Source organism: Muntiacus reevesi, chromosome 11 (assembly GCF_963930625.1).
Source record: "Muntiacus reevesi chromosome 11, mMunRee1.1, whole genome shotgun sequence".
NCBI lineage: Eukaryota > Metazoa > Chordata > Mammalia > Artiodactyla > Cervidae > Muntiacus > Muntiacus reevesi.
In genome coordinates, this window is record NC_089259.1 from 23683927 (window position 1) to 23706603 (window position 22677).

General features: G+C 41.0%; 1 protein-coding gene across 2 annotated transcripts in view; it reads left to right on the forward strand.

Moving 5' to 3' along the window:
- DCLK1 (doublecortin like kinase 1) overlaps window positions 1-22677 on the forward strand; it is a 335403-nt gene that overhangs the window by 21960 nt on the left and 290766 nt on the right. For both annotated transcript variants that reach the window (XM_065901788.1, XM_065901789.1), the window contains exon 3: window positions 4439-4785. In XM_065901788.1, coding sequence (XP_065757860.1) covers window positions 4439-4785 — 347 coding nt within the window. The remainder of the gene's footprint in view (window positions 1-4438; window positions 4786-22677) is intronic.

A 22677-nucleotide genomic window follows, 5' to 3' on the forward strand; every position in this document is an offset into this window, starting at 1 on the left:
GTTTGATCCCTGGGTCAGAAAGATTCCCTGGAGAAGGAAGTGGCTACCCACTCCAATTTTCTTCCTAGAAAAGTCCTTAGCCACAGGAGCCTGGCAGGCTACAGTCTGTGGTGCCACAAAGAGTTGGTTGTGACTGAGCAACTAACATTTTTTCTCTCTGGCTTACTTAGTATGATAATCTCTATGTCCATTCATGTTGCTGCAAATGGCATTATTTCATTCTTTTTTATGGCTGAGTAGTGTAAATATACCACATTTTTTTTATTCATTCATCTGTTGATGGACATTTAGTTTGCTTCCTTGTCTTGGAGGTTGTAAATGGTGCTGCCATGAACGTTGAGGTGTATGTATCCCATTCCTGGGATATAGTCAGAGAAAACCATAATTCAAAAAGATACATACGCCCCAATATCTTGCTATTTTCGAATGGCCTTTAACACACATACCTTATGTTAGTCTTAAACTAAAGCTGTTGATGATTCACTAATCAAGAAATATAATCTCTCTCTTGACTCTATTCCCAGTTAAGGAAGAGATTAAACCCTGTCTATCCAAAGCCATTTAATCAAATCAAGACTGTTTTACCTATTCAGAACAATTGCATTTGTTAATTTCCCATTATCAATGATATTAATACATTAAGTAAAAAGCTTTTTTTTTTTTTTTTTTAACAAAATCAGAAGGCACAATCAAACTTTATTTAACTGCATTGTGACAGAGATTACGTCTTCTATTGGGGAGAAGTTTGGAGTTATGATTAAAATAAAAGGAGTCAAAATGTGAGTCAAGTAAATTTAATATAAATATATTTGTATAATTTAATAGAAGTTTATTAATATACAGAAACCCGTCTTGGTGTTCCCTGAATTCCTGAATCATGAAATAGATTCTAAATGACATCGCTGGGTAGTGTGTGACTTTGGGTTTGGTGCTCACTCCTTTCTCTCCCTTTAGCTGTCACTTTCTTCTTTCATCTTTGTTCAAGTCTCACACACTTTCCCAAGATTTTGTTCCAGTCTTTGATGAGCCAGAGAAGCCCCAGAGTGACAGTGCTGGTTAAACATAGGTTTCCTCTCTGTTGTTGCTTGACCCAAGCACGCGTTACCTTCTTTAAAAATTCTTTTCTTCTTTTTACAATGTTGTGTTGGTTTCCTCCATAAAACAGCGCAAGGCAGCCATAATTTTACATACATCCTCTCCTTCCCTAGCCTCCCTCCTCTCCCACATTCTGTCCCTCTCGGTTATCACCGACTGGGCTCCCTGTGCTACACAGCAGCTTCTCACCAGCTGTCCATCTTGCACCCGAGAGTGTGTTTGTTGATGCTACTCTCTCCATTCATTCCATTGTCTCCCTCCCCGACTGAGCCCACAAATGCATTTTCTACATCTGCATCTGCCTTCCTTCAGCATTACCTTCTCAAAGTTGCCATGCTTTCAGAAATTTTTGAAGTGCTTTGTTTAAGAAGATATAAAAAAAAAAGTATTTCTTTTCTCTTTCAACACATCCATTCCATACTTTAAAATTCCTCCCTTTTAACATTATTTTTTTTCCTAAAGTTGAAAATTATCCTTTGTTGAAATGTAAACCATTCCATATTTTTGTTTCGATTTTTTTTTTTTTTTTAATTTGACTGCACTGTGTGGTATGTGGTGTCTTAGTTCCCCTGGCGGGGATCAAACCTGCAGCCTCTGTATTGGAATAGCAGAGTCCTAACCACTGGACCACCTAAGGAAGTCCCGTTTTGTTTTGATTTTAATTATTAGCTTAAGACATAAACTTACAAATAATCAGATAATTTCATATCTCCAATTAGCTCAGAATTCCGGCAAGGACTGATTTTGTAAGCTAAGGCCTGTGTGCCTTGCTGGGGTGCCCTTGGGGCATCCTGACATTGAGATGGCTCCCAGGTTGTGTCTACTGGCGACCATAGCAACGGCGAACACCGGACGGTATAATACCTGCTTCCAGCACAGTCAGCGTGGGGCATCCTCGGGTGGTTCTCACTTGTGTCGCAGTCTTGCATTTGAGGTCACTTTGACCTTTCCTATCTAACTTGATTGCCACTAAAACCTGGTGAGATGAAAGTGGCCGCTAGCATAGCCTTCATCTGCCTCGCGGACAGGTTCCCACTGAGAAGCCTAGGGGACGGACATGCCCGAGTCACATGCTGAGAGGCCGGGTCCCCAGCCTAGAGTTCCAGTTCCCTTCCCACCATGACACTCCCAGTGTCTCTCCACCAAGCCTGCAGAAGCAGTGCTCTTGTTGCAGCCTCCGTGGAGGTGGTGTTGAGACCCACGTCATTGTTGTTTTAGTTGCTAAGTTGTATCTGACTCTTCGTGCCCCAGTGAGCTGGAGTCAGCCAGGTTCCTCTGTCCTTGAGATTCCCCAGGTAGCAATCCTGGACTGGTTTGCCCTCTGCTTCTCCATGACATCCACATGGATTTTGAGAAAGCGTAGTTGGAGCCAGTAATAATCTGCTCAGTGCCTAGAAACGTGGTTTACTAAATTTGTACTATTTGTACCACTACTAGTGAGACATAATCCATAAACACACATTGGAGTATGTTTTAAAAACATTGGCAAAGTAAATGTTTGATAACATGCGTAATTGTGCTTTTCTATTTTTGAAACCCTGGTTCAGTTATTTTTATGTGAATACCTATTTCATAGCCTTGGATGCTTGCACTGTTAATTTAAAAATAGGACAAGGATTTAGATAAAAGTAAATGGGCTGTGTAGGATTAGTCCTAGCTTACTTTACCTGCAATTAGGAAGGCTTTTTAGCATTTTTACATATTCCCAGTTACAAAGACTTACTCAGAAAAAAGGCCATTATGAAGTCTTTAATTTCAAAATGCTTTGACCTAAGTTTATGAAAATATATGTAGAATTAGTCATTTTATAATTTGTCATTGCTTGGTATGTGTATTACCTTTTTATGTGATGCATGTCTATTTAATAGTCTGAGTGTTCACAGTTCTTCTATTCATTAAACAAACATTGGGTACCCCAAGGCGCCAGGCACTGGTCTGTCCTGTGTTCTGGGCATATATCAGTGAACAAGGCAGTAGAAGACCCTGCCAAAAAAAAAAACAAACAAAAAAAACCAGTCTGAGTATCTTCATTAAATGAGTCTCTGTTAAGGAATCATTTTTAATAAAAATTCAACTTTATACATTTATTTTTTCAGCTTTGTTGGGTTATGATTGACAAAATTGCAAGATATATAGTGTACCTTATGACAGTTTTACACGTGTGTGTGTGTGTATGTGTGTGTGTGTGTGTGTGTGTGTGTATATGAAGGATTCCTCCTATCTAATTGATACATTTAGTGATATGTATACATTTTTATACATAGGTGATAAATATTTGTCACCTCAAATATTTGTCTTAGTGTGAACTTTGAAGTTCTTTTCTCTTATTGCATTTTGATTATACTCTATAGTGTTGGGGCTTCCCTGCTAGCTCACCTAGTAAAGAACCCACCCGCAATGCAGGAGACCTTGGTTCGATTCCTGGGTTGGGAAGATCCGCTGGAGAAGGGGTTGGCTACCCACTCCAGTGTTCTTGGGCTTCCCTGGTGCCTTGGCTGGTAAAGAATCCGCCTGCAATGCAGGAGACCTGGGTTCGATCCCCCGGCTGGGAAAATCCCCTGGAGAAGGAAACAGCTACCCACTCCAGTATTCTGACCTGGAGAATTCCATGGACTTTATAGTCCATGGGTTTGCAAAGTGTTATCAAGTGCAGTCATCATGCTATACATTACATCCTCAGATCTTTTTCATCTTATATAGTTATTTTAAAGTCAGTTTATAAAGCTTGTGCGTTGACCACCCTCAAAATGTTTTATCTGTAAACAAGTATGATGTGTGTGTGGATCACTGTGCATGGCTCTGTGAAGATGGAAGAAAAGGAATGGAGGTATTCTGCTTGTTATTGGAATTTTGCTTAAGTTTACAAAATGTTAAGCAAACACTCCCATCAATCTTATAAATTACACAGTTATTTTTAGAAGCTGTTTTCTGATTCATTTCCTGTTTTTAAGTTATCTCAGGTGGCAAATGTAGGTGCCTCTGATTTTGAACTTTTCTCCTAATATAAATATACCTAAATCTCCCCAAATACTTTCTATCTTGAATTCAATTTCATGTGTCTCCAAGGCCTGTTCAACATCGATATTTCTGTCACCAAACTGAAGATGAAGAAAGGGAGAAAAGATCATTTTTCTCCCCTTGAATACCAATCTGTTGCTGAGGGAGCTAGATTAGAAGTCAGAAATCCTTCTTTTTCATTAATTATTAATCATGCTCCCATTGTTTAAAAAGTCACAACTCATGCTCGCTTCCAAGTATCAAGAGAAAAGGAAAATTCAGAGAGTGAGACAAAGGGAATGAGTTTAGCTGAGTGTATATTTCAATATGTCCCTCTCCTCCTTAGGAGAGAGTTATGTGTGTGGCTCAATCGAACCCTTCAAGAAGCTGGAATACACCAAGAACGTGAACCCCAACTGGTCGGTGAACGTCAAGACCACCTCGGCTTCTCGGGCGGTGTCCTCTCTGGCCACTGCCAAAGGGAGCCCTTCGGAGGTGCGGGAGAATAAGGATTTCATTCGGCCCAAGCTGGTCACCATCATCAGAAGTGGGGTGAAGCCACGGAAAGCCGTCCGGATTCTCCTCAACAAGAAGACCGCTCACTCCTTTGAGCAGGTTCTTACCGACATCACTGACGCCATCAAGCTGGACTCGGGAGTTGTGAAACGTCTCTACACCCTGGATGGGAAGCAGGTAAGTGGTGGTGGGGGCGACCGTGGTATGGCCTTGAATTTACGGGCAAGAACCAGGGAGTTGAGGGGTTTGTGTGGCATCGGACGGGGACCCGAGATGTATATTCTACAGATATTGATGGACTTGAGTCAGTCAGTCAGCAGATACATAGCTGTTGTCCTCCAACCAGTTCAAGGATAGAGTTAACACAGGATTAACCTTAGTAATCAAGTACAAATATAGACCTCTGAAGCTTAAATGATTACGCAGAGATTTCTACTTTTCCTATTATTAATTGCCTAACATAGTGGTGCTTTTTCAGCCTTCTATGTTCAGTTCGGTTGTATAGTCATGTCTTTATCATCACTGTGAGCAGTACTGAAGGGTAGAGGTAAACTCTGACCAGTAGAGAAAAACCCAAGTCCTTTCTTTGACCTCAATGATATTTCATAGTTTTATGTCTCAGTAATGTTCATAAACAAGATTTATTTACAGTTTATAATTTCTAAGTACGTATCTAAGGAATGAAATATTTCCATCTGGATGGCTCTAAGAGGCATATTTCTAGAATACTATACATCTTTTATTGAAAACATACTTTCAGGATTCAAATGAAAGAGGGGTTTCTTTAGCTGTGGAATGTACATTGGTCGATTTGGGTGAGTGGACATGTTAATGTGCATTGCTCAGATGAACTTAAAGGAAGTCTTGTGTGGACTTTTGCAAGGATTTGACAGAACCATGATGGTGAGCTGAATAAAGAACACTGACATATGACATATGTACAGAGAAATTTGTTGATCGTTCAAAGTTTACCAGTGTCTTTTTGTTTCAGATTACAATTTTCAGTACACTGTCTTTACTTGAAACTTAGTTTTTATCATGGATCTGCCCACATGTGTTTTAGAAATTATTTTGAGATATAATTAAAATGATTTGTATAAAGAGTACATAGTAAAAGTCAAAACTAGATTAATAAATTAAAAGATTGATCTTATTAAATAGAAGACTCTTCCAAGTTCTTGAAGGCTAACACATTCAAACCTTATGAATTAGAAATAGATGCAAATACTAAAGAGTGTTAGTCATGAGAAAATTCCTCCCCTAGGGATCCATTTAAATGCTCTAAATTATAAATTCATTAGGAGAAAAAGGAAGATCTGCCAGTTGTTCATTTATATTCACCAGTCTTCTACTTGTCTCATAAAACTTCCCCTAAGTGTCATGTGGATAAGGAATCTTAGTGAGAAAATCTCCAGTCATCTAGATCTAGGAAGGTGTGGCCTGAATGTCACCAGGTACCAGGAATCAGAGTCTGTGGCTGCCTTGTGAGTTATCGCAGCAGTAAGATGGCAGGGTTCACCCTTAAACATTTAATCCCTTCCCTTCGTGATGAATTACTCAACCGTCTTGAAGTTCTGCATTTTGTGATTTTTCTCAACATGTGAGTTTACCTGTTTTCATAAAAATAAAATTTACAACAAAGAATACATAATTGATAAATCTTTCTCCTCTCCCCCCGCTTCAGAACTTTGGGGTTCTGATTTGTTACACACTGAATCAAAAAAATCAGCTTTAATTACTTATGCTAAATTCTGCCGTCAACTGAGCATTTATTCCAAGAATGAATTCCTAGAAGAGATATCATGATGTTCTGAATAGCTTTCATCTTTTTAGGATTTTTATCTGATGTCTGTATTTTGTAATAGCTGTTTTGTCAATGCACCAAATGTAGGTCTGATCTCCTGATGTGAAGTGAAAACGATCTACTGACACCAGCTTGTGGTGAAGGAAATGTAGCGTTTATTTCAGGGCAAAGCGAGGAGAATGGGCAGCTCGTGCTCAAAAGACCCCAATGCCCCCATGGTTTTTAGGGAAGTGTTTTTAAATGCACAGTAAGGGAGAGGATCTCAGGGTGTGGGATCAGCTCCTGTACACTCTTCTAATTGGTTGGTAGTGAGGTAACAGGTTGGTGTTTTGGGAGCTAATGCCATCAACTTTCTGGTTGCAACTGGTCTGGTAAGGTTTGAATGTGTTAGCCTTCAAGAACTTGGAAGAGTCTTCTATTTAGTAAGATCAATCTTTTAATTTATTAATCTAGTTTTGACTTTTACTATGTACTCTTTATACAAATCATTTTAATTATATCTCAAAATAATTTCTAAAACACATGTGGGCAGATCCATGATAAAAACTAAGTTTCAAGTAAAGACAGTGTACTGAAAATTGTAATCTGAAACAAAAAGACACTGGTAACTTCTTCAGCCAGGTGGGGGCTTTAGTATCTGCAAACCAGCTCAAGAACATGCTTTAGGATATCATCTGTAGTCTTTGAAGAGGGATTAAAGGGTTATGACATTGTTTTATGGCTAAATTACTATTATTTTGTCTTGCTTGACTGCTTTCCTTTGTTTCTACGTTTTTTCATTTCTCTGATTAAATTCTCTTTGGAGAGTTGGGGAAGACCTAAAAGGCTAAAGCTTTTCTAAAAGCAAGAGGCAGGGGACATGGGGGTCTCTTCCTAAAAGTCCCTGCAGGGTCTTGCTGGGTTTTGTTTTTTTCTGTAGTTTGCATGTAAATAATGGAAAAGAATACAAAGTTTAATGTTAAAAGACCAGGATTCAAGTCCTGGTTCCGCCACAGATTTTTTTTTTTTTTTTTTTTTAGCAAATCACTTAACTGAGCCCCACTATATTCATCAATAAAACATGGATAAAATGATCACCTCTGTTTCACAGAGTGCTGGTGGGATCAACTCTGATAAATAAGTGAAAGCTATTTTGAACTATAGTAATAACATGCATGCATGCTCAGTCGTGTCCAACTCTTTGCGACCCTGTGGACTATAGCCCTCCAGGCTCCTGTCCATGGGATTTTCCAGGAGAGAATAGTGGAGTGAGTTGCCGTTTCCTTCTCCAAGGGAATCTTCCTGACCCAGGAATCGAACCCACATCTCCTGCATTGCAGGGGCCACTGGGCCATTTGGGAAGCCCATCATAGTAGCAACCATAATTTTATTGAACATTGTTCTAAATGCTTTGCATGCTTTTGGCATGTTTACTGCTAACAGCTCAGTTATTACCCTATTTAACAGATAAGGCCATTAAGGCACAAAACTTGTTAATAAAAAACAGGTCCAAGACCAGGCAGATATAAATGACAGAGCTGGGATTTGAACTAGTTTCTCTCTAGAGCTTGCCCTCATGGCCACTGTAGCACAGCAGATGATAGTAAAACCAGAGATGCAAGTGTACTGAAAACGAATTTCCAAGTGAGTAATCTGTACAAGGAACATCATCCGAACGTGTTCTGCTATGAGTTTTCCCTGCTCCAGTCATCCCACGGGGCTGATTCCGGTCACCATTGTGGCGTTGCCTCTGTTGAGGCATGCTCTCTTCAAAGCAGGAGCGGTGAAAAGCTGCAAAGGAATCAGATGATAAAGTGGAAAGAGGGAAAGAGTATAAAGACTTTGTGCTTGGGTTCCCAGCAGGAACAAAGCTTCCTTCCTCATGGACCCTAGGAGTCTTTAGAATCTTTTTTGTTCAAAAGAGAATCTGCCCCCGCAAGCAGATCTCCCCCTCCTTTTGTGGGAGGGATTCTTTAACAGCTGATGATGCTGTGACCACGGCTTGATAATTCTCTGAGAAAAAAAGCGCTTCCCTCCACGCCTTCCCAGGATGCGATGCTCTGACACAGTAGGGTGGCACCCTGTGCTGCCAGGGTCTCCCCCTGCCCACCGCGGCATCGGGGACCACATGCTGGCCGTGGGACATCACCCTTAAGGTCGCTCATCTGCCCTTTTTTTTAAATAGTATATCTTAGCCCTTGTATCAAAACCCAATGCCCAGTAAAGCTTTTAAAAGTAATTTTTTTTTTTGTAGGAAGGAAATAGATTTGTTTAAATAATTAATACTTTGAGTGCTTTGGATAAATGGGTAGAAGGGAAGATGTACAAGCAGGAATGGCTTTTCAGATTGCCATCAGGCAGCCTACAAGTGAATTTGTGGGGAGGAAACTGGGGGCTCTGGGATTTCTGACTGTGGAACAGGGTGAGCCCATGCCAGCTGGTACCCAGGGATGGGCACTGAAAGGCGTGGATGGCATGCCCCTCTCACTTGGCTTCCTTGCACATCAGCCTCTTGGCTTTGCTTTAAGCCCTAGCCTATGAGTTCATTGGCTCAGACAGTAAAGAATCTGCCTACAATGCGGGAGACCTGGGTTCGATCCCTGGGTTGGGAAGATTCACCCGGAGAAGGCAATGGCCACCCATACCAGTATTCTTGCCTGGAGAAGTCCATGGATGAAAGAGCCTGGAAGGCTACAGTCTATGGGGTCGCAAAGAATCGAACACAGCTGAGCGACTTACACTTTGATTTTTCATGAGTTCACTGTGCAGTACGGTGCTTTTTTGAGTTTTTTTGGCTGAGATCAAGAAATCAACATATTGGAAATGCTGTCCCGTGTAGAAGGCATTCTGCAGGAAGCTGCAGTTTCCCTGGATGGCTGTTGTGGTTCACGAACAGCCTGTTTGTAAGTGAACCTTTTCTAATTATTCCAACTCCATTCTTTATCCAGCGGCATAGAAGCTCCAATGAAAGGTTCCCACAACCTCGCCACCCCCTCCACACACCTTTTAGGGGGCCTCTGTTAACCAGGTGATCAGGCACTTTTGCTGGCATAGCTGGGGAGGTCAGAGATCATGTTGCATCTTACTTTTAGTCATGCCTTATTTATCTGGGCCCTGATTAAGGGCTCCCAAAGAAGGACAGAGGGCATTTTCTAGTTGAAGGTTAAAATCACATCCCTTTTCTCCATATTCAGGGGCGGCTGTGCAGGCTACAAGAGTCTTGCCTCAGTCCGGGGTCTGGATGTTGGAATTCTTCTGTGGGTTATTCTCTCACCTGCTGGGCAGCTACTTCCAGAGGTCATTTGTGTGCTGCGTGCTAGGTTGCTTCAGTTGTGTCTGACTCTTTGTGACCGGATGGAACTGTAGCCCGCCAGGCTCCCCTGTCCATGGGATTCTCCAGGCAAGAATCCTGGAGTGTGTTGCCATGCCCTCCCCCAGGGGGATCTTCCCAACCCAGAGATCGAACCCGTGTCTCTTATGTCACCTGCATTGGCAGGCGGGTTCTTTAGCACTAGCGCCACCTGGGAAGCCAGAGGTCGTTTGCAGTGTGACTAATTTTTAAATGATTAAAATAAGCCCGAAACGTACATGCTTTGCTGAAAAGATGCGCTTGCATGTCTCCCGATTCCTTTCTTGGAGCAACTAATCAGGCTGTCTTGAACTGCTAAGTCTTCGGCATCTGTGATTACTGGATTCTGGCTTAGAAACATAAACAACTGAGAGTCTTAGAACAGCTAGTGCCTAAGCAGGCAATTTATCCTGTACAGATCATAGATAAGGCTCTTCCCAATGATCTCCTCTCCCCACTGAAATATAGTCATGAGAAACCAGATTGCTCTTTAAGTAGAAGATATATGCACATTCCCATCTTATCTACTCTTTGACATTGAAGATCTACATAAAATAACAATATAGTTTAGTATCAGAGGAAAAATTTACTCAGGGATGTTGTATTTTTATCTTATAGGCATTTCACATAGGTCATGCACTTTGTAAAATCCAACGTTGCTGGAGTGAGCAAAGAACGTATTTTCTTCCTAGCATGGAAAGCATTGGGCCAACAGCTGAAGTAGAGGTACTCATAAACCGATTTAGATGGAAAACTGAGAACGGACATCATAGCTCCTCTTTTAGTCCGTTAGGACTGTAATAATGAAATACCACAGACAGGATGACTTATATACAAAATAAGTTTATTTCTCCCAGTCTTGCAGGCTGAAAGTCCAGTATCAAGGTGCCAGCACGTTTGGTCTGATAGGAGCTACTTTTCTGGTTTTGCAGTGTTCTCATGTGTTAAAAAGGGGCTGAGAGCTCTGTGGGTCCTTTTATAAAAGGTCACTAACCCAGTTCATGAGGGCTTCTGCCACATGACCTAATCACTTCCCCAAGCATTCCCCTCCCAGTACAGTCACCTTGGGGGTTAGATTTCAATGTATGAATTGACTGGGGTGGGGGTGGACTCACATATTCTGCCCAAGCAGCTGCCTTATAAAGGAAATCCCAGTTGCTGTCAATAATGTGTCTTTTCTGTATCTTTTGATCATTTATCCCCTCACCTGCTACAAACAGAAAGCCCAAAAGATGCTTATAAAGTCATAATATTCACTGCCATTTATTAGGTAGTTAGTATATGAGTTTATTGGAATTCAGGAAACGGTAATATCATCAATAAGAATTGATCAGTCAGAAATTCCAAAGTGGTCTTTGTTTTTTCCCTTTTGGTTTTTAATACCTAATTCTAATCTGAAGGGAAAAATATTTGGTTCACTCTTGAGTTTAGAGAGCTTAGATTAGTTCTTCTCTGTACAAGTTATTAGTAAAAAAAGCAGTATACATTATTACCACATCTTACCTTGGCTGTAGCAACTAATGAGCCTAGAAGATGTGAAAACCAAAGGTTTCTGAACAAAAAGCAACAAATTTAGGATGTGAAAGGATTTGGTTGGACTGGAAACGGAGATTTATCTGGTGCTGTTGATAATAGTAATTTTTTTTTCTGGTAAGTTAAAACTTCTGTGACAGCTCTAAGTTTCTTAAGCATATTTAAATCCTCATCCTTGATATATAGATTTTTTACTGTTGTGATTTGGTATATTGTCTGTGGTATGAAAGTAAATATAATACCTTTTAGTTTTTTGTTTTTGCAAATGATGTAAAAAATCAGTTGGTACAAATATTTTAGCTTATTACAATGTCAAATTAAAATTTCCTATAAAAACTCAGAGCACGCATTGAGACATCCTTATGACTTGGCAGAGGTCTGAACTGCTGGAAAATCTTAGCTGTTTTCACAGAAAAAGGAGCTTAAGAATCATTGTGATGCTTCATTAGGGAATTAAAGTGTCCAGAATGGAGCGTGCTTTTTTTAGGCTCCATACCTTCGGTTGATTTTCCAGTGTTCTTGCCTGGAGAATCCCATGGACAGAAGAGCCTGGCGGGCTACCATCCATGGGTATGCAAGAGTCGGACACGAATGAATGACTTTCACTCCACTTACTTCACAGGATTTATAAGCTACATCTCTCCTTGTGTAGCTTTTAGTTCCCCCAAGTTGGGAAGAGTTAAGTCCTTGTCTTCCAGTCTTAGTTCCTCTGATGGTGTATAGTGAATTACGGGTGCCTGCTGTGGTGTATATTTTAAGGCTTCAGTTGGTCTGGGCAAAAGTCAGTTTTCTGGAAATGGAATTCCAGTTTGCTGTCAGATGAATTCCGAGTTCCCCAGTGGCCCCCTGTTGAACTGAAGCTGTGCTGAAGCCCTCCCTCGGTGGGGGTGCTGGGCATGTTGGGGGCACTCTGGCAAGTCGGGGAGGGGCCTTTGGGATCACCTATGCTGACTTCTGCTTTTGCAGCGGCTGGGAGTCTGAGTTGGCCCGGGAGCTTCCTTCACCCTGACGGAGCATGTTGGAATGAGGGGAGGCACTTGGATTTTCACATCAGCTGGGCCTGAGCTCAGATTTCAGTCTGAAAAATCCAGCTTGATCCAGTTTCTCATGCAGGCCTGGAAACCTTCCTTCCAGGCCTAGATGAGAAACTTAAGTGGTTAGTTAAAAATCCTGTAGTCTATGTTGAATTTACTTGTAATGAGGGAATTTGCTTACATATGTTGTCATGTAAGTGTAGATATACGCAGTGATATAATATAGAAGAGAAACATTAGTTTTTATAGACTCATATCAAACACACGGTTCTAAACTGATCGTCTGTGGTCAAGTGTGCCCTCCCACTGGGAAGTTTAATTCTCTGATTCTCCTCCATTTTTCTCATCTGCATAATGGGACTGACGGTAATGCCTGCTACATATAAGTTATTGTGAGGATTAAATGAAACAATGTGTGGCAAATTTAGCATTGCCTTAGGCACTCCATTGTTGGTAGTTTATATCCCTGAAAAGCTAAAGGTAAATTGTTTTTTGTTTTTGAAAAACAATTACATTTTAAGTGTGTTGAGGGAACTCACTATTTAAAATTACCCTTTAGGGACTTCCCTGGTGGTACAGTAGCTACAACTCCGTGCAGGGGGCCCAGATTCCATCCTCGGTCAGAGAACTCGATCCCACATGCCACAATTGAGAGCTGGAGCACTGCAACTAAAAAAGGTCCCGCAGGCCACAGCTAGGACCTGGTGCTGCCAAATAAATGAGTGAATACATATTTGAGAAATAAATAACAAAGAAAGACTTGCTTTAAAAAATAAAATTACCCTTTAATATGCAAGACAGAAAAAGAAACACAGATGTATAGAACAGACTTTTGGACTTTATGGGAGAAGGCGAGGGTGGAATGATCTGAGAGAATAGCATCGAAACATGTATATTATCAAGGGTGAAACAGATCACCAGCCCAGGTTGGATGCATGAGACAAGTGCTCGGGGCTGGTGCGCTGGGAAGACCCAGAGGGATGGGATGGAGAGGGAGGTGGGAAGGGGGATCGGGATGGGGAACACATGTAAGTCCATGGCTGATTCATGTCAATGTATGGCAAAAACCACTACAGTATTGTAAAGTAATTAGCCTCCAACTAATAAAATAAATGAGGAAAATAAAAAATAAAATTACCCTTTAATAATTACTTATCGTATCTACCTTTGTAAATGTGTCTGTTCACATGAACATGCTCCATTGTGTTGGCCAAAAAGTTCCTTTGGTTTTTAAGTAAAAATAAAAAGACACATTTTTCATTTTCACCAAGAACTTTATTGAACAACATATTCACTGTTTTGTTCCACTACCTTCTGCCATTTTCCAGGCTGCTTCATAATTCCATCTTCCCAAAACTTTTTATCTTTTTTAGCAAAGACCTGTTCCAGGTTCCTTTTTACAGTCTTCCAGGGAATTGAATTTTTTTTCCATATAAGAGAATTCTGTAAAGATCGAAATAAGTGGAAATCCAAAGGTGCAATGTCTGGTGAATATGGTGGAGGAATCAGAACTTCCCAGCCAAGCTGTGACAGTTTTTGCCTGGTCGTCAAAGAAACATGCGGTCTTGGTTATCCTGATGGAAGATTATGCATTTTTTGTTGACTAATTCCAGACGCTTCTCATTGAGTGCTGCTTTCAGTTACTGTAATTGGGACCGGTACTTGTTGGAATGAATCCTTTGGTTTTTCTAGAAGGAGCTTTTATTACAGACTCTCTTCCAGTCCACCGTATACACAACATCACCTTTTCTGGATGTAGACTAGCCTTTGGTGTGGTTGGTAGTGGTTCATTTTGCTTGCCCCCACCATCTCTCCCATTGCACGTTATTGTGCAGTTTACACTTTTCATTGCCCGTCACAATTTGTTTTAAAAACGGAACATTCTTGTTACGTTTCAGTAGAGAATATCACATGCAAAATGCAAAATATGCTTTTTTTTCCGCTTATGTGGAACCAAAATATCAAAGAGATTAACATAACCAAGCTGATGCAAGTGATTTCTGTGCTTGATTTGGATATTTTGAGTATGTTGGCTATCTCCCACATGGTATAACGTTGATTGTTCTCATTTAATGTCTCAATTTGATTGTTGTCAAATTCCACTGGTCTATGCAACCGGATCATTGTCCATCGAGAAATCTCCAGCAAGAAACTTGGCCAACCACTTTTGACATGTTCATCTGTCACAGCATCTTCTCCAGACACTGCACAAATCTTTTTTGTATTTCAGTTGCGTTTTTACCTTTCTTGAGATAATAAAGCATGATATGCTGAAAATGTTGCTTTTTTCTTGCATCTTCAATATTCAAAAGGCTATGCAAAAATTCACCAATTCTGAAACATTTTTTTAAAATGCACACTGATGTGACAGCTGCCATAGTACAATCTAAAAAATTGTTTTGAATGAAGTTAAAGACAGCTAAGCTTCCCTTGTGGCTCAGACAGTAAAGAGTCTGCCTGCCTGCAGTGCGCGAGACCCAGATTCGGCCCCTGGAGAAGGAAATGGCGACCCACTCCAGTCTTCTTGCCTGGAGAATTCCAGGGACAGGGGAGTCTGGCGGGCTGTAGTCCGTGGGGTTTGCAAAGAGTCAGACACGACTGAGTGACTAACACTTTGACTTCACAAGTGCTACTAGAGCCATCTTAGGGAAAAGAACATGAACTTTTTGGGCAAACGAATATAAAGAAACGAGCATAGAATTTGAATTGACATGCTTATAAGATCCAGTTCTGACTTTACCATGCTTTAGCTGCATGGCCTTTGTCAATTAAACTCTCAGAATCTCAATTTTCTCTTTAAAATGGCAATAAAAAACATGCCTTGTAATATTGGTAGGATAATTGACTGAGAAAATAGGTATTAATATATAAAGCCCTGGCTTGACATAAGGTAAGTCCTATATAACTATTAATGTTTAGTCCTTCTGCCTGCTGTCTTCAAATTCCAGGCTTTCTTAAAAGTACAGGACACCTATAGTTGTATAATATTGTTGATATAGAATTGATGATTTTGCATTGTTTCCGTTATCTGTGCTGTAACTAAACTACTGAAAGTTCTATTTTTATCCTTCCATTTATTGTCAATCAATTGTGAATGTGGCCTAGATATTATTTTCTTCCCTTTCTTCTTTAATTGTACCAGTCATTAAACTTAATCACGAACCATTACATTCATGCAATAATATTTACATTGTTATTGCTGTCATTGGCTGAACACCTTCTCCACACCCAGTGCCATGGGCTAGTTGTTGCATGTCTGTCCATCACATTGAATCACCACCACAGCTCTGAAAAGCAAGAACCTGATTATTTCTCAAGATTAATTCAAAGGTGGCCTTGTCTAAACATTTCCTGATTTCCCCATGCAGAACTGACAGCTTCCTTTCCAGGGAGCTGTCCATCAGTCCATTGCAGACAGCTCCACAATTCTTGATTACACTGTCCTGTTGGCAGTTGAGCTGCCCACCTCTCATTTCAGAACATATAGGATGAGGGTAGGGAAGGTGCCCTGTCAGCCTCTGAACCTCTGGGGCCTGACCTGGTGAATGCTTGTTCAAGAAACGACTGAATGAGTAGACCTTTGACCGGTTTGCCATGACCTGCCCCTTTGGTGTTCGCTCGTTGCGTCCAGTGTTCTGCCTGGCACAGGTCCTGGCCATCTAGGAGCTGACTGCTCGCCCAGGCTGTGTGTGTGTTTAGCACTCGAGGCTGGTGCTGCCGTCACACAAACCGCAGATTGTAAGGGGCTCATCACGGCTCTTGTTTTCTAGCTCCGACACCTGCTTCATTAAAGACTCTAGGATAATTAAACAAAACCTCATCTGCTAATTTTAGAGCATTTTCTCCATTGAAAGGACTTTTATTACATGGGGAAACAATAGATACTCTGCTCAAAAATTTTCACCGTCTGAGTCTGGAATTGCTTGAAATTTTCCTGACATCGCCTTGGCCGTCCAGAGCATAAAGAGAAGAGCTAATCAATACATTCTGTGGATTTCAAAATTGGTGATAGGCCAATAAGAGACTGGCTTGAAGAGCATCTGGCCCAATTACTGCACAGACACAAACCCGCAATGTTCAAGGGCATTCGCGGGGCTGAGTACAATATGTCGCAGCAGATTTTTCTGATTAGTTTAAATCCTGGAAACTAAATTAAATAAAAGAAGACAGTTTCAGAAATTAAATGGAAATTAAAAAATCTGATTTTAAATATGAACTGTGTTGTAAACAACATGCCATAGAAACAAAAGGACAGATGGGAGATTTATGTTCGAATGGCTTTTTCCATGGTTAGATCAAGGTACGATTGTTGTAAAGAATTTTGGAGCAAGTGGGAAAATATTAAGATAAATTAAAATGACCTACAATCTCATTGACGAGATGACTCTTGTTGATAATTTGTCCTGATTTTTGTTTTTTTCCTTAAAAAAAAAATTCAGATCCTACCCTGAATCCAATTTGGTGTCTTTTATAATTTCACATGATACTATGGCCTTCCCTGGTGGCTCAGACGGTAAAGCGTCTGCCTACAATGTGGGAGACGCGGGTTCGATCCCTGGGTCGGGAAGATCCCCTGGAGAAGGAAATGGCAGCCCACTCCAGTACTTTGCCTGGAGAATCCCATGGACAGAGGATCCTGTTGGGCTGCAGTCCATGGGGTCGCAAAGAGTCGGACACGACTGAGCGACTTCTCAAGTCTGTTCTTTTATAATTTCACATGATACTGTGTGCATTCACGTGAGAAAATGTCTTGAAGCCGTTCCTCCTCTAATTGTGGTATTTTCTTGCCCAGTGTAAGATCCTTGGAAGGCGAGTTCTCCAGGGTGCTTTCCTCTCTGGTGATTCATCAGCAGACCGCCTCCTAGCTGGGTCTGACTTACGGCCGAGTTATAGAGTTCTCAAGTCAGGTTGAGAGAGAGGCAGACATTCTATGGAGTCGTGACTCTGGAGTTGTTGTTCAGTGTAGTTGGTTATTGGAGGATAAAGTGTCTCAGAATCCAGCCGCCCTGCCTAGAGACTTCTTGGAAAAAAACTTATTATCACATTTCTAAACCTGTCTGATTAAATAAGTCTCCTGTTGTTTCATAAATACCAGATCATTTAGACTTTTTAGGTCAGTTGGAGCTCAGTCACCATGATCCTTTACAAGTGTCTCCCTGAGGGAAAAGCATCAGAAATTCTGTCTGCTCCATCTGCTTGTGTTACAGCTCTGAACTTGTGTAAGACCAGCGCGTCCTGGAGAAAGGAGACAGTGAGTGGTACCCTTTTTGTCGTTGTTCAGTCATGTCCAACTCTTTGCGACCCCATGGACTGCAGCATGCTACCCTTACTAGGTGCTTAATGTTTATGAAATGATGTTAGCTGGTGGCTCACATTCTGATCCATAGAATCACATAATTATAGGACTAAGAGTGTCCCTATGAGAGATCTTTCTATTCTCTCTTTTTGTCTCCTTGGAAAACCATAAACTAAACTTATCTTGACAAGGTAGAAAGAAAAAAATCAATATTTTATTTAAAAAAAAATCTGGGAAGAAAACAATTCAAGATAAGCATTATCTTGAAAAAAAAAAAAAGAGTGGGGGAGACTGATGCTGTTTCACAGTAATACTGTGGGAACTGGGAACTAGTTATACAACAAAACAGGCTGTAGAAAGTTCTTCTGTCTCCTCACTTGTATACTCTGTGTGATCACTCGCTCAGTCATGCTTTACTCTTTGTGACTCCGCCAGGCTCCTCTGTCCATGGGATTCTCCAGGCAAGAATACTGGAGTGGGTTGCCATGTCCTCTTCCAGGGAATCTTCCTGACCCAGGGATCGAGCCCACGTCACTGGTGTCACTCGTGTTCTTTAAAACCTTGTTACCAGGAGTGTTCAGAGGATGGCAACAGTAATGCCACCAGAGAGCCTGCAGAAATGCAAACACTCAGGCCCCATCCAAGACCTACTGCTGAATCGAAGCAGTGTCCTCATGGGACTCACGTTCACCTGAACACTGGAAGGACGTGGCTCAGGTGACCGGACAGTATAAACGAAGCATCCGAATCCAAAGACCTAAAGCTGAAAAACCCAGGCTATTACTCAGCAGATGGACCTTCATTTTAGCTGACTTAGGAGTTTTATTTGCATCCTCTCAAAGTCAGTATTCACATCAGGTGGCAAGGTATGACTGCCGTCAGCAGAGCTCTGGGTCGCAGCCAGTCCATTAGAGTGTGGAGCGAGTGCCCCTGCAGTCTAGCCTCCATGGGCTGCCTGCCTGCGTGTGGACGATGGATGACTTCCTGTTGGGAGAATAAATGAAAACTAAGAGATGCAGGGGACACTGAATGATCACCGTGGAAATGCTGATCCTGATGGAGGGTTTAATGTACATGGTTGCTGCAGAGTCCATATGTGTGCTCCTCTCCATGGACTGAACATGTTTAATGTTTTCCTCATGGTCCTTCTGGATAGCTTCCATGGGGATGCTTGGAAGTCATTAAGTGATGTCAGGCCGAGTCCCTATGCATGAGAAATTTCTCAACATGGAAAATATCCAGAAGAACACAGGGACATTTTTAATGCATGCCGGAAATGGAGGGACAACTTTTGGAAATAATTTCTAGCTAGCATACCTAGGAATTTAGTGGCCAAGGGTCTTTGATATCCCACACCCAGCTGTTGAGAACCACCACAATGGATGGGGTAAGCTGGTGTGAAGTGATCACCTAGTAATCAGAATTGGAGTGGTTTTCTTCCAATGCAGCGTGGGAGGCTAAGAGACCAGGGAGACATATTCTACTTAATTCATTTGTCAGCTGCCCTTGACTGCACACCACTTAGGGCGGACGTGGCTTTGCAAACAGCCACACAACGCCCAGAAAACCCATCATCAGGAAACTTTTCTGAACGGAAGGTCAACTCTTATCTCTGGAGTTATAGCTCCAAATGGGTAAGCTCTGGAAATAAGTCGGCCACTGAGAAGCAGTACAAGATTCGTTTTTGTCGCTGGTTGATGCCTTAGCCCATGGAAAAAATAAAATTATGTATCTCAGGCCTTTTCTGGAATTGGTATGCTGGGAAAGGAAAAGAAGGCATGTTGGCCATTTTTTCTTTTTTGGGGGTTGGGAACATCATTTTCTTTTATAGCAAAAATGTTTTCCACTTTGTTTGCATTTCATCTCAAATTGGCAGATTCAGCCACTGTGTATTTAAAAGTATGTCCAGGTATTAAACTTTTCTTTCTTTTTTTTTTTTTTTGCAGCTGGCAGCAGTTATTTAATTTTATAGGAAAAGAGAAAATCTAAGAATATTGTATATTGATGCCTCTGAGATACTTCCAAGTGGAGGAAGTTGAACCAAATCCTATTATTTTATTGCATGGTGCCCATGATTGATCGTTGTCATAGAAACAGAGGTCTGTGCCAGTGTCTGTTAGATGGGTAGGCTATCCACAGAGTTGCTTTTGATTTTGCCAAATTGGACCAAGAATTTCACATGGGTTCTATCGAAATGGTCCTGCTTTAGCTGTTTAATTCAAATGCCCTCTCATATGGAGAATATGCAAGTTCTCATAGATTTGTTAGATTAGCAGATATCCATGGAGCATGGGCTTGTGCCAGGAGTTGGGAATATGTCAGTTTTCTTCTGTTGGTTGGTGGGGTGGGGGAAGACTTGGAAGAATTCCTCACAATGGAGTCCTAAGCCCAAGAGTCCCTTTAGGACCTCCTCAATTCACTGCTAGAGAAACTTGCTTTCTTATGTTTGTATGTTCATAGTAAGTCATTCAGTCGTGCCCAACTCTTTGCAACCCCATGGACTGCAGCCCACCAGGCTCCTCTGTCCATGAGATTTTCCAGGCAAGAATGCTGGAGCGGGTTGCCATTTCCTTCTCCATCTATGTTCATAAGTAGGTGTTGATTGGTACAGGTAACCTTGCTTGAGGATGTCCTTGCATTGTTTGGAAATACGACTGTTGAGACACTCTTAAGCAGCAATGCCTTTATATTTTAAATAGCTGAAAGACATGTTCTACTTTGTTCTTTAATTAATAACACTTCTAGCACATTCAGAATATGAATAATGTTGAAAGCCTACTTCTGTGTACCAGCATGCCAGTAAATTGCTTTGCATTTAAATTAGGCCCTGTCCTCAAAGCTCTTGGCATATTTTAGAAGCTTTGAAAATAAATAGTAAATGAGCTAGCCCTCGGCTTCAGTAGCCGGCACTTTCCCAGGGAGGTGCATTGGCAGTCAGATCTGTAAATTGGCCATTCTTTTCCTTACCTCAGTTGAAGTGAGAAGGGAGCTATCTTCCAAGATTTTACAAGAATATCACAATGTATGAGAACCGATTTGGGCTATTTTTACTCCACATGTGCCTACTGGGGGGCATGAAATAATGAAGAGAAGGACTAGAGGAAAGGTTGAAATGGTTTTGAGGGTCAGCAGCAGTAATGACACCTTTTTTTTTTAAGGCCTTAAAATTACTTTTTTCAGAGGGAAAAATGAAGCCTTATCCCGTGTATTTAAGTTACTGCATGTCTCTATATCCAGTGCTCCATCCTCCATGCAAGGACCTTACTGTGATGATTCCACTGTAAATGGATTCTGCTCATTTGACTTTTTCTTTGTCCCGTTTGCCTAATAATTTGGTTTAACGCAAATCGAAGAGAGAGTGTCAGACCAGTCGGGAATGTTAGCACCAGCTCTGTGCCAGTGTATGAGTGATAATGCATTGTGTAATGAATCACAAGTTGGAAGATGTTTGCTATTGCAACAGCTGGAAACGGTTGGCATGAGCATTGCTGAGTAATTGGGTTTCCAGGAAGGTAAAGAGCTAGAGCTGTCCCTGGGTGTGAGACTTTGTAGAAAAGAGAATAAAATCATCTCTATATTGGCCCTAACTCAGGGGTAATAGCATCAGCAAGAACACAACAGTGGCTAGCATTTCTTGAATGCTTATGATACGCCAAGCACTAACTAAAGAGTTCCCTTTTACCGCGTTGACAGTATCATGTGGTAGACGCTATTGTTATTTCCAGTTCAGATACTGAAACAAGGGAAATAACTGGTGAACCCTACTGATTAGTATGTGATCGACAGTCTTCATCACAGTGCCATGTTTGGCTTTATTATGGTGTTTTGATATTTTGAGAATGTAAAATTCACATGTATTCATTTTCATGTGTGTGTATAAGAACGTTAATGATTCATTGCTATGTTTTATCTACTTTACCCACTGGAGTATAAAGTTGCTTTTCTACTGAAATTACCAAATTCCAGGGATCTGTCAGCATTGTAGTTTGAATGGTTTGCCAAAAGCATAGTAACTGTTGTGAAAGTTACTACTGAAATGCTTTGCTATGATTTCTTTTAAGTTTTTCATGCTATTTTGATTGTTAGTTATGAAATTGCTTTGAATAATTTTAAAAAGCACCTAAGAATCTTTTGAAAAACGATCATCAAGATTTCCATCCCTGACAGTTGGAAGAAGAACATTTTTTTGTTGTTGTTTTCTTCCTTTCTTTCTTTTTATTGGAGTATAGTTGCTTTATACTGCTGTGTCAGTGTCTGCTACACAGAAAAGTGGGAAAAAGAACATTTTTAATGGAATGAACCACTCAGAAATGCAGCAGTTTTATAGAAAGAATTGTTGAATTTTGAAACATGTCAACTTAAAAAGAAGTTTGTAACTTTATTAAGGCATAATTTGCATACATAGAATGTACCTGCTTCGAGTGTACCAGTCAGTGATTTCATCCATTTGCACAGCCGTGCAGCCATCGCGCAATCCAGTGTTGGGGCCCTTTCACCACAGAAGGTCCCCTCGCGCTTGTCTGCAACCTCCCCACTTGCCCCAAGACCAGGAACCACTGATCTGCTTTTTCGGTTGTTGTTTAGCTCTTTCATGACATTTGCAAATATCTTTTTTTTTAATTAATTATTTTAACTGGAGGCTAATTACTTTACCATATTGTAGTGGTTTTTGCCATACATTGACATGAATCAGCCACGGGTGTACATGTGTTCCCCAATCCTGAACCCCCCTCCCACCTCCCTCCCCATCCCATCCCTCTGGGTCGTCCCAGTGCACCAGCCTTGAGCACTTGTCTCATGCATCCAACCTGGATGGGCATTCTGTTTCACATATGGTAATATACATGTTTCAATGCTATTCTTTCAGATCATCCCACCTCGCCTTTTCCCAGAGTCCAAAAATCTGTTCTTTATACCTATGTCTCTTTTGCTGTCTTGCATATAGGGTCATTGTTACCATCTTTCTGAATTCCATATATATGCATTAGTATACTGTATTGGTGTTTTTCTTTCTGACTTACTTCACTTTGTATAGTAGGCTCCAGTTTCATCCACCTCATTAGAAGTGATTCAA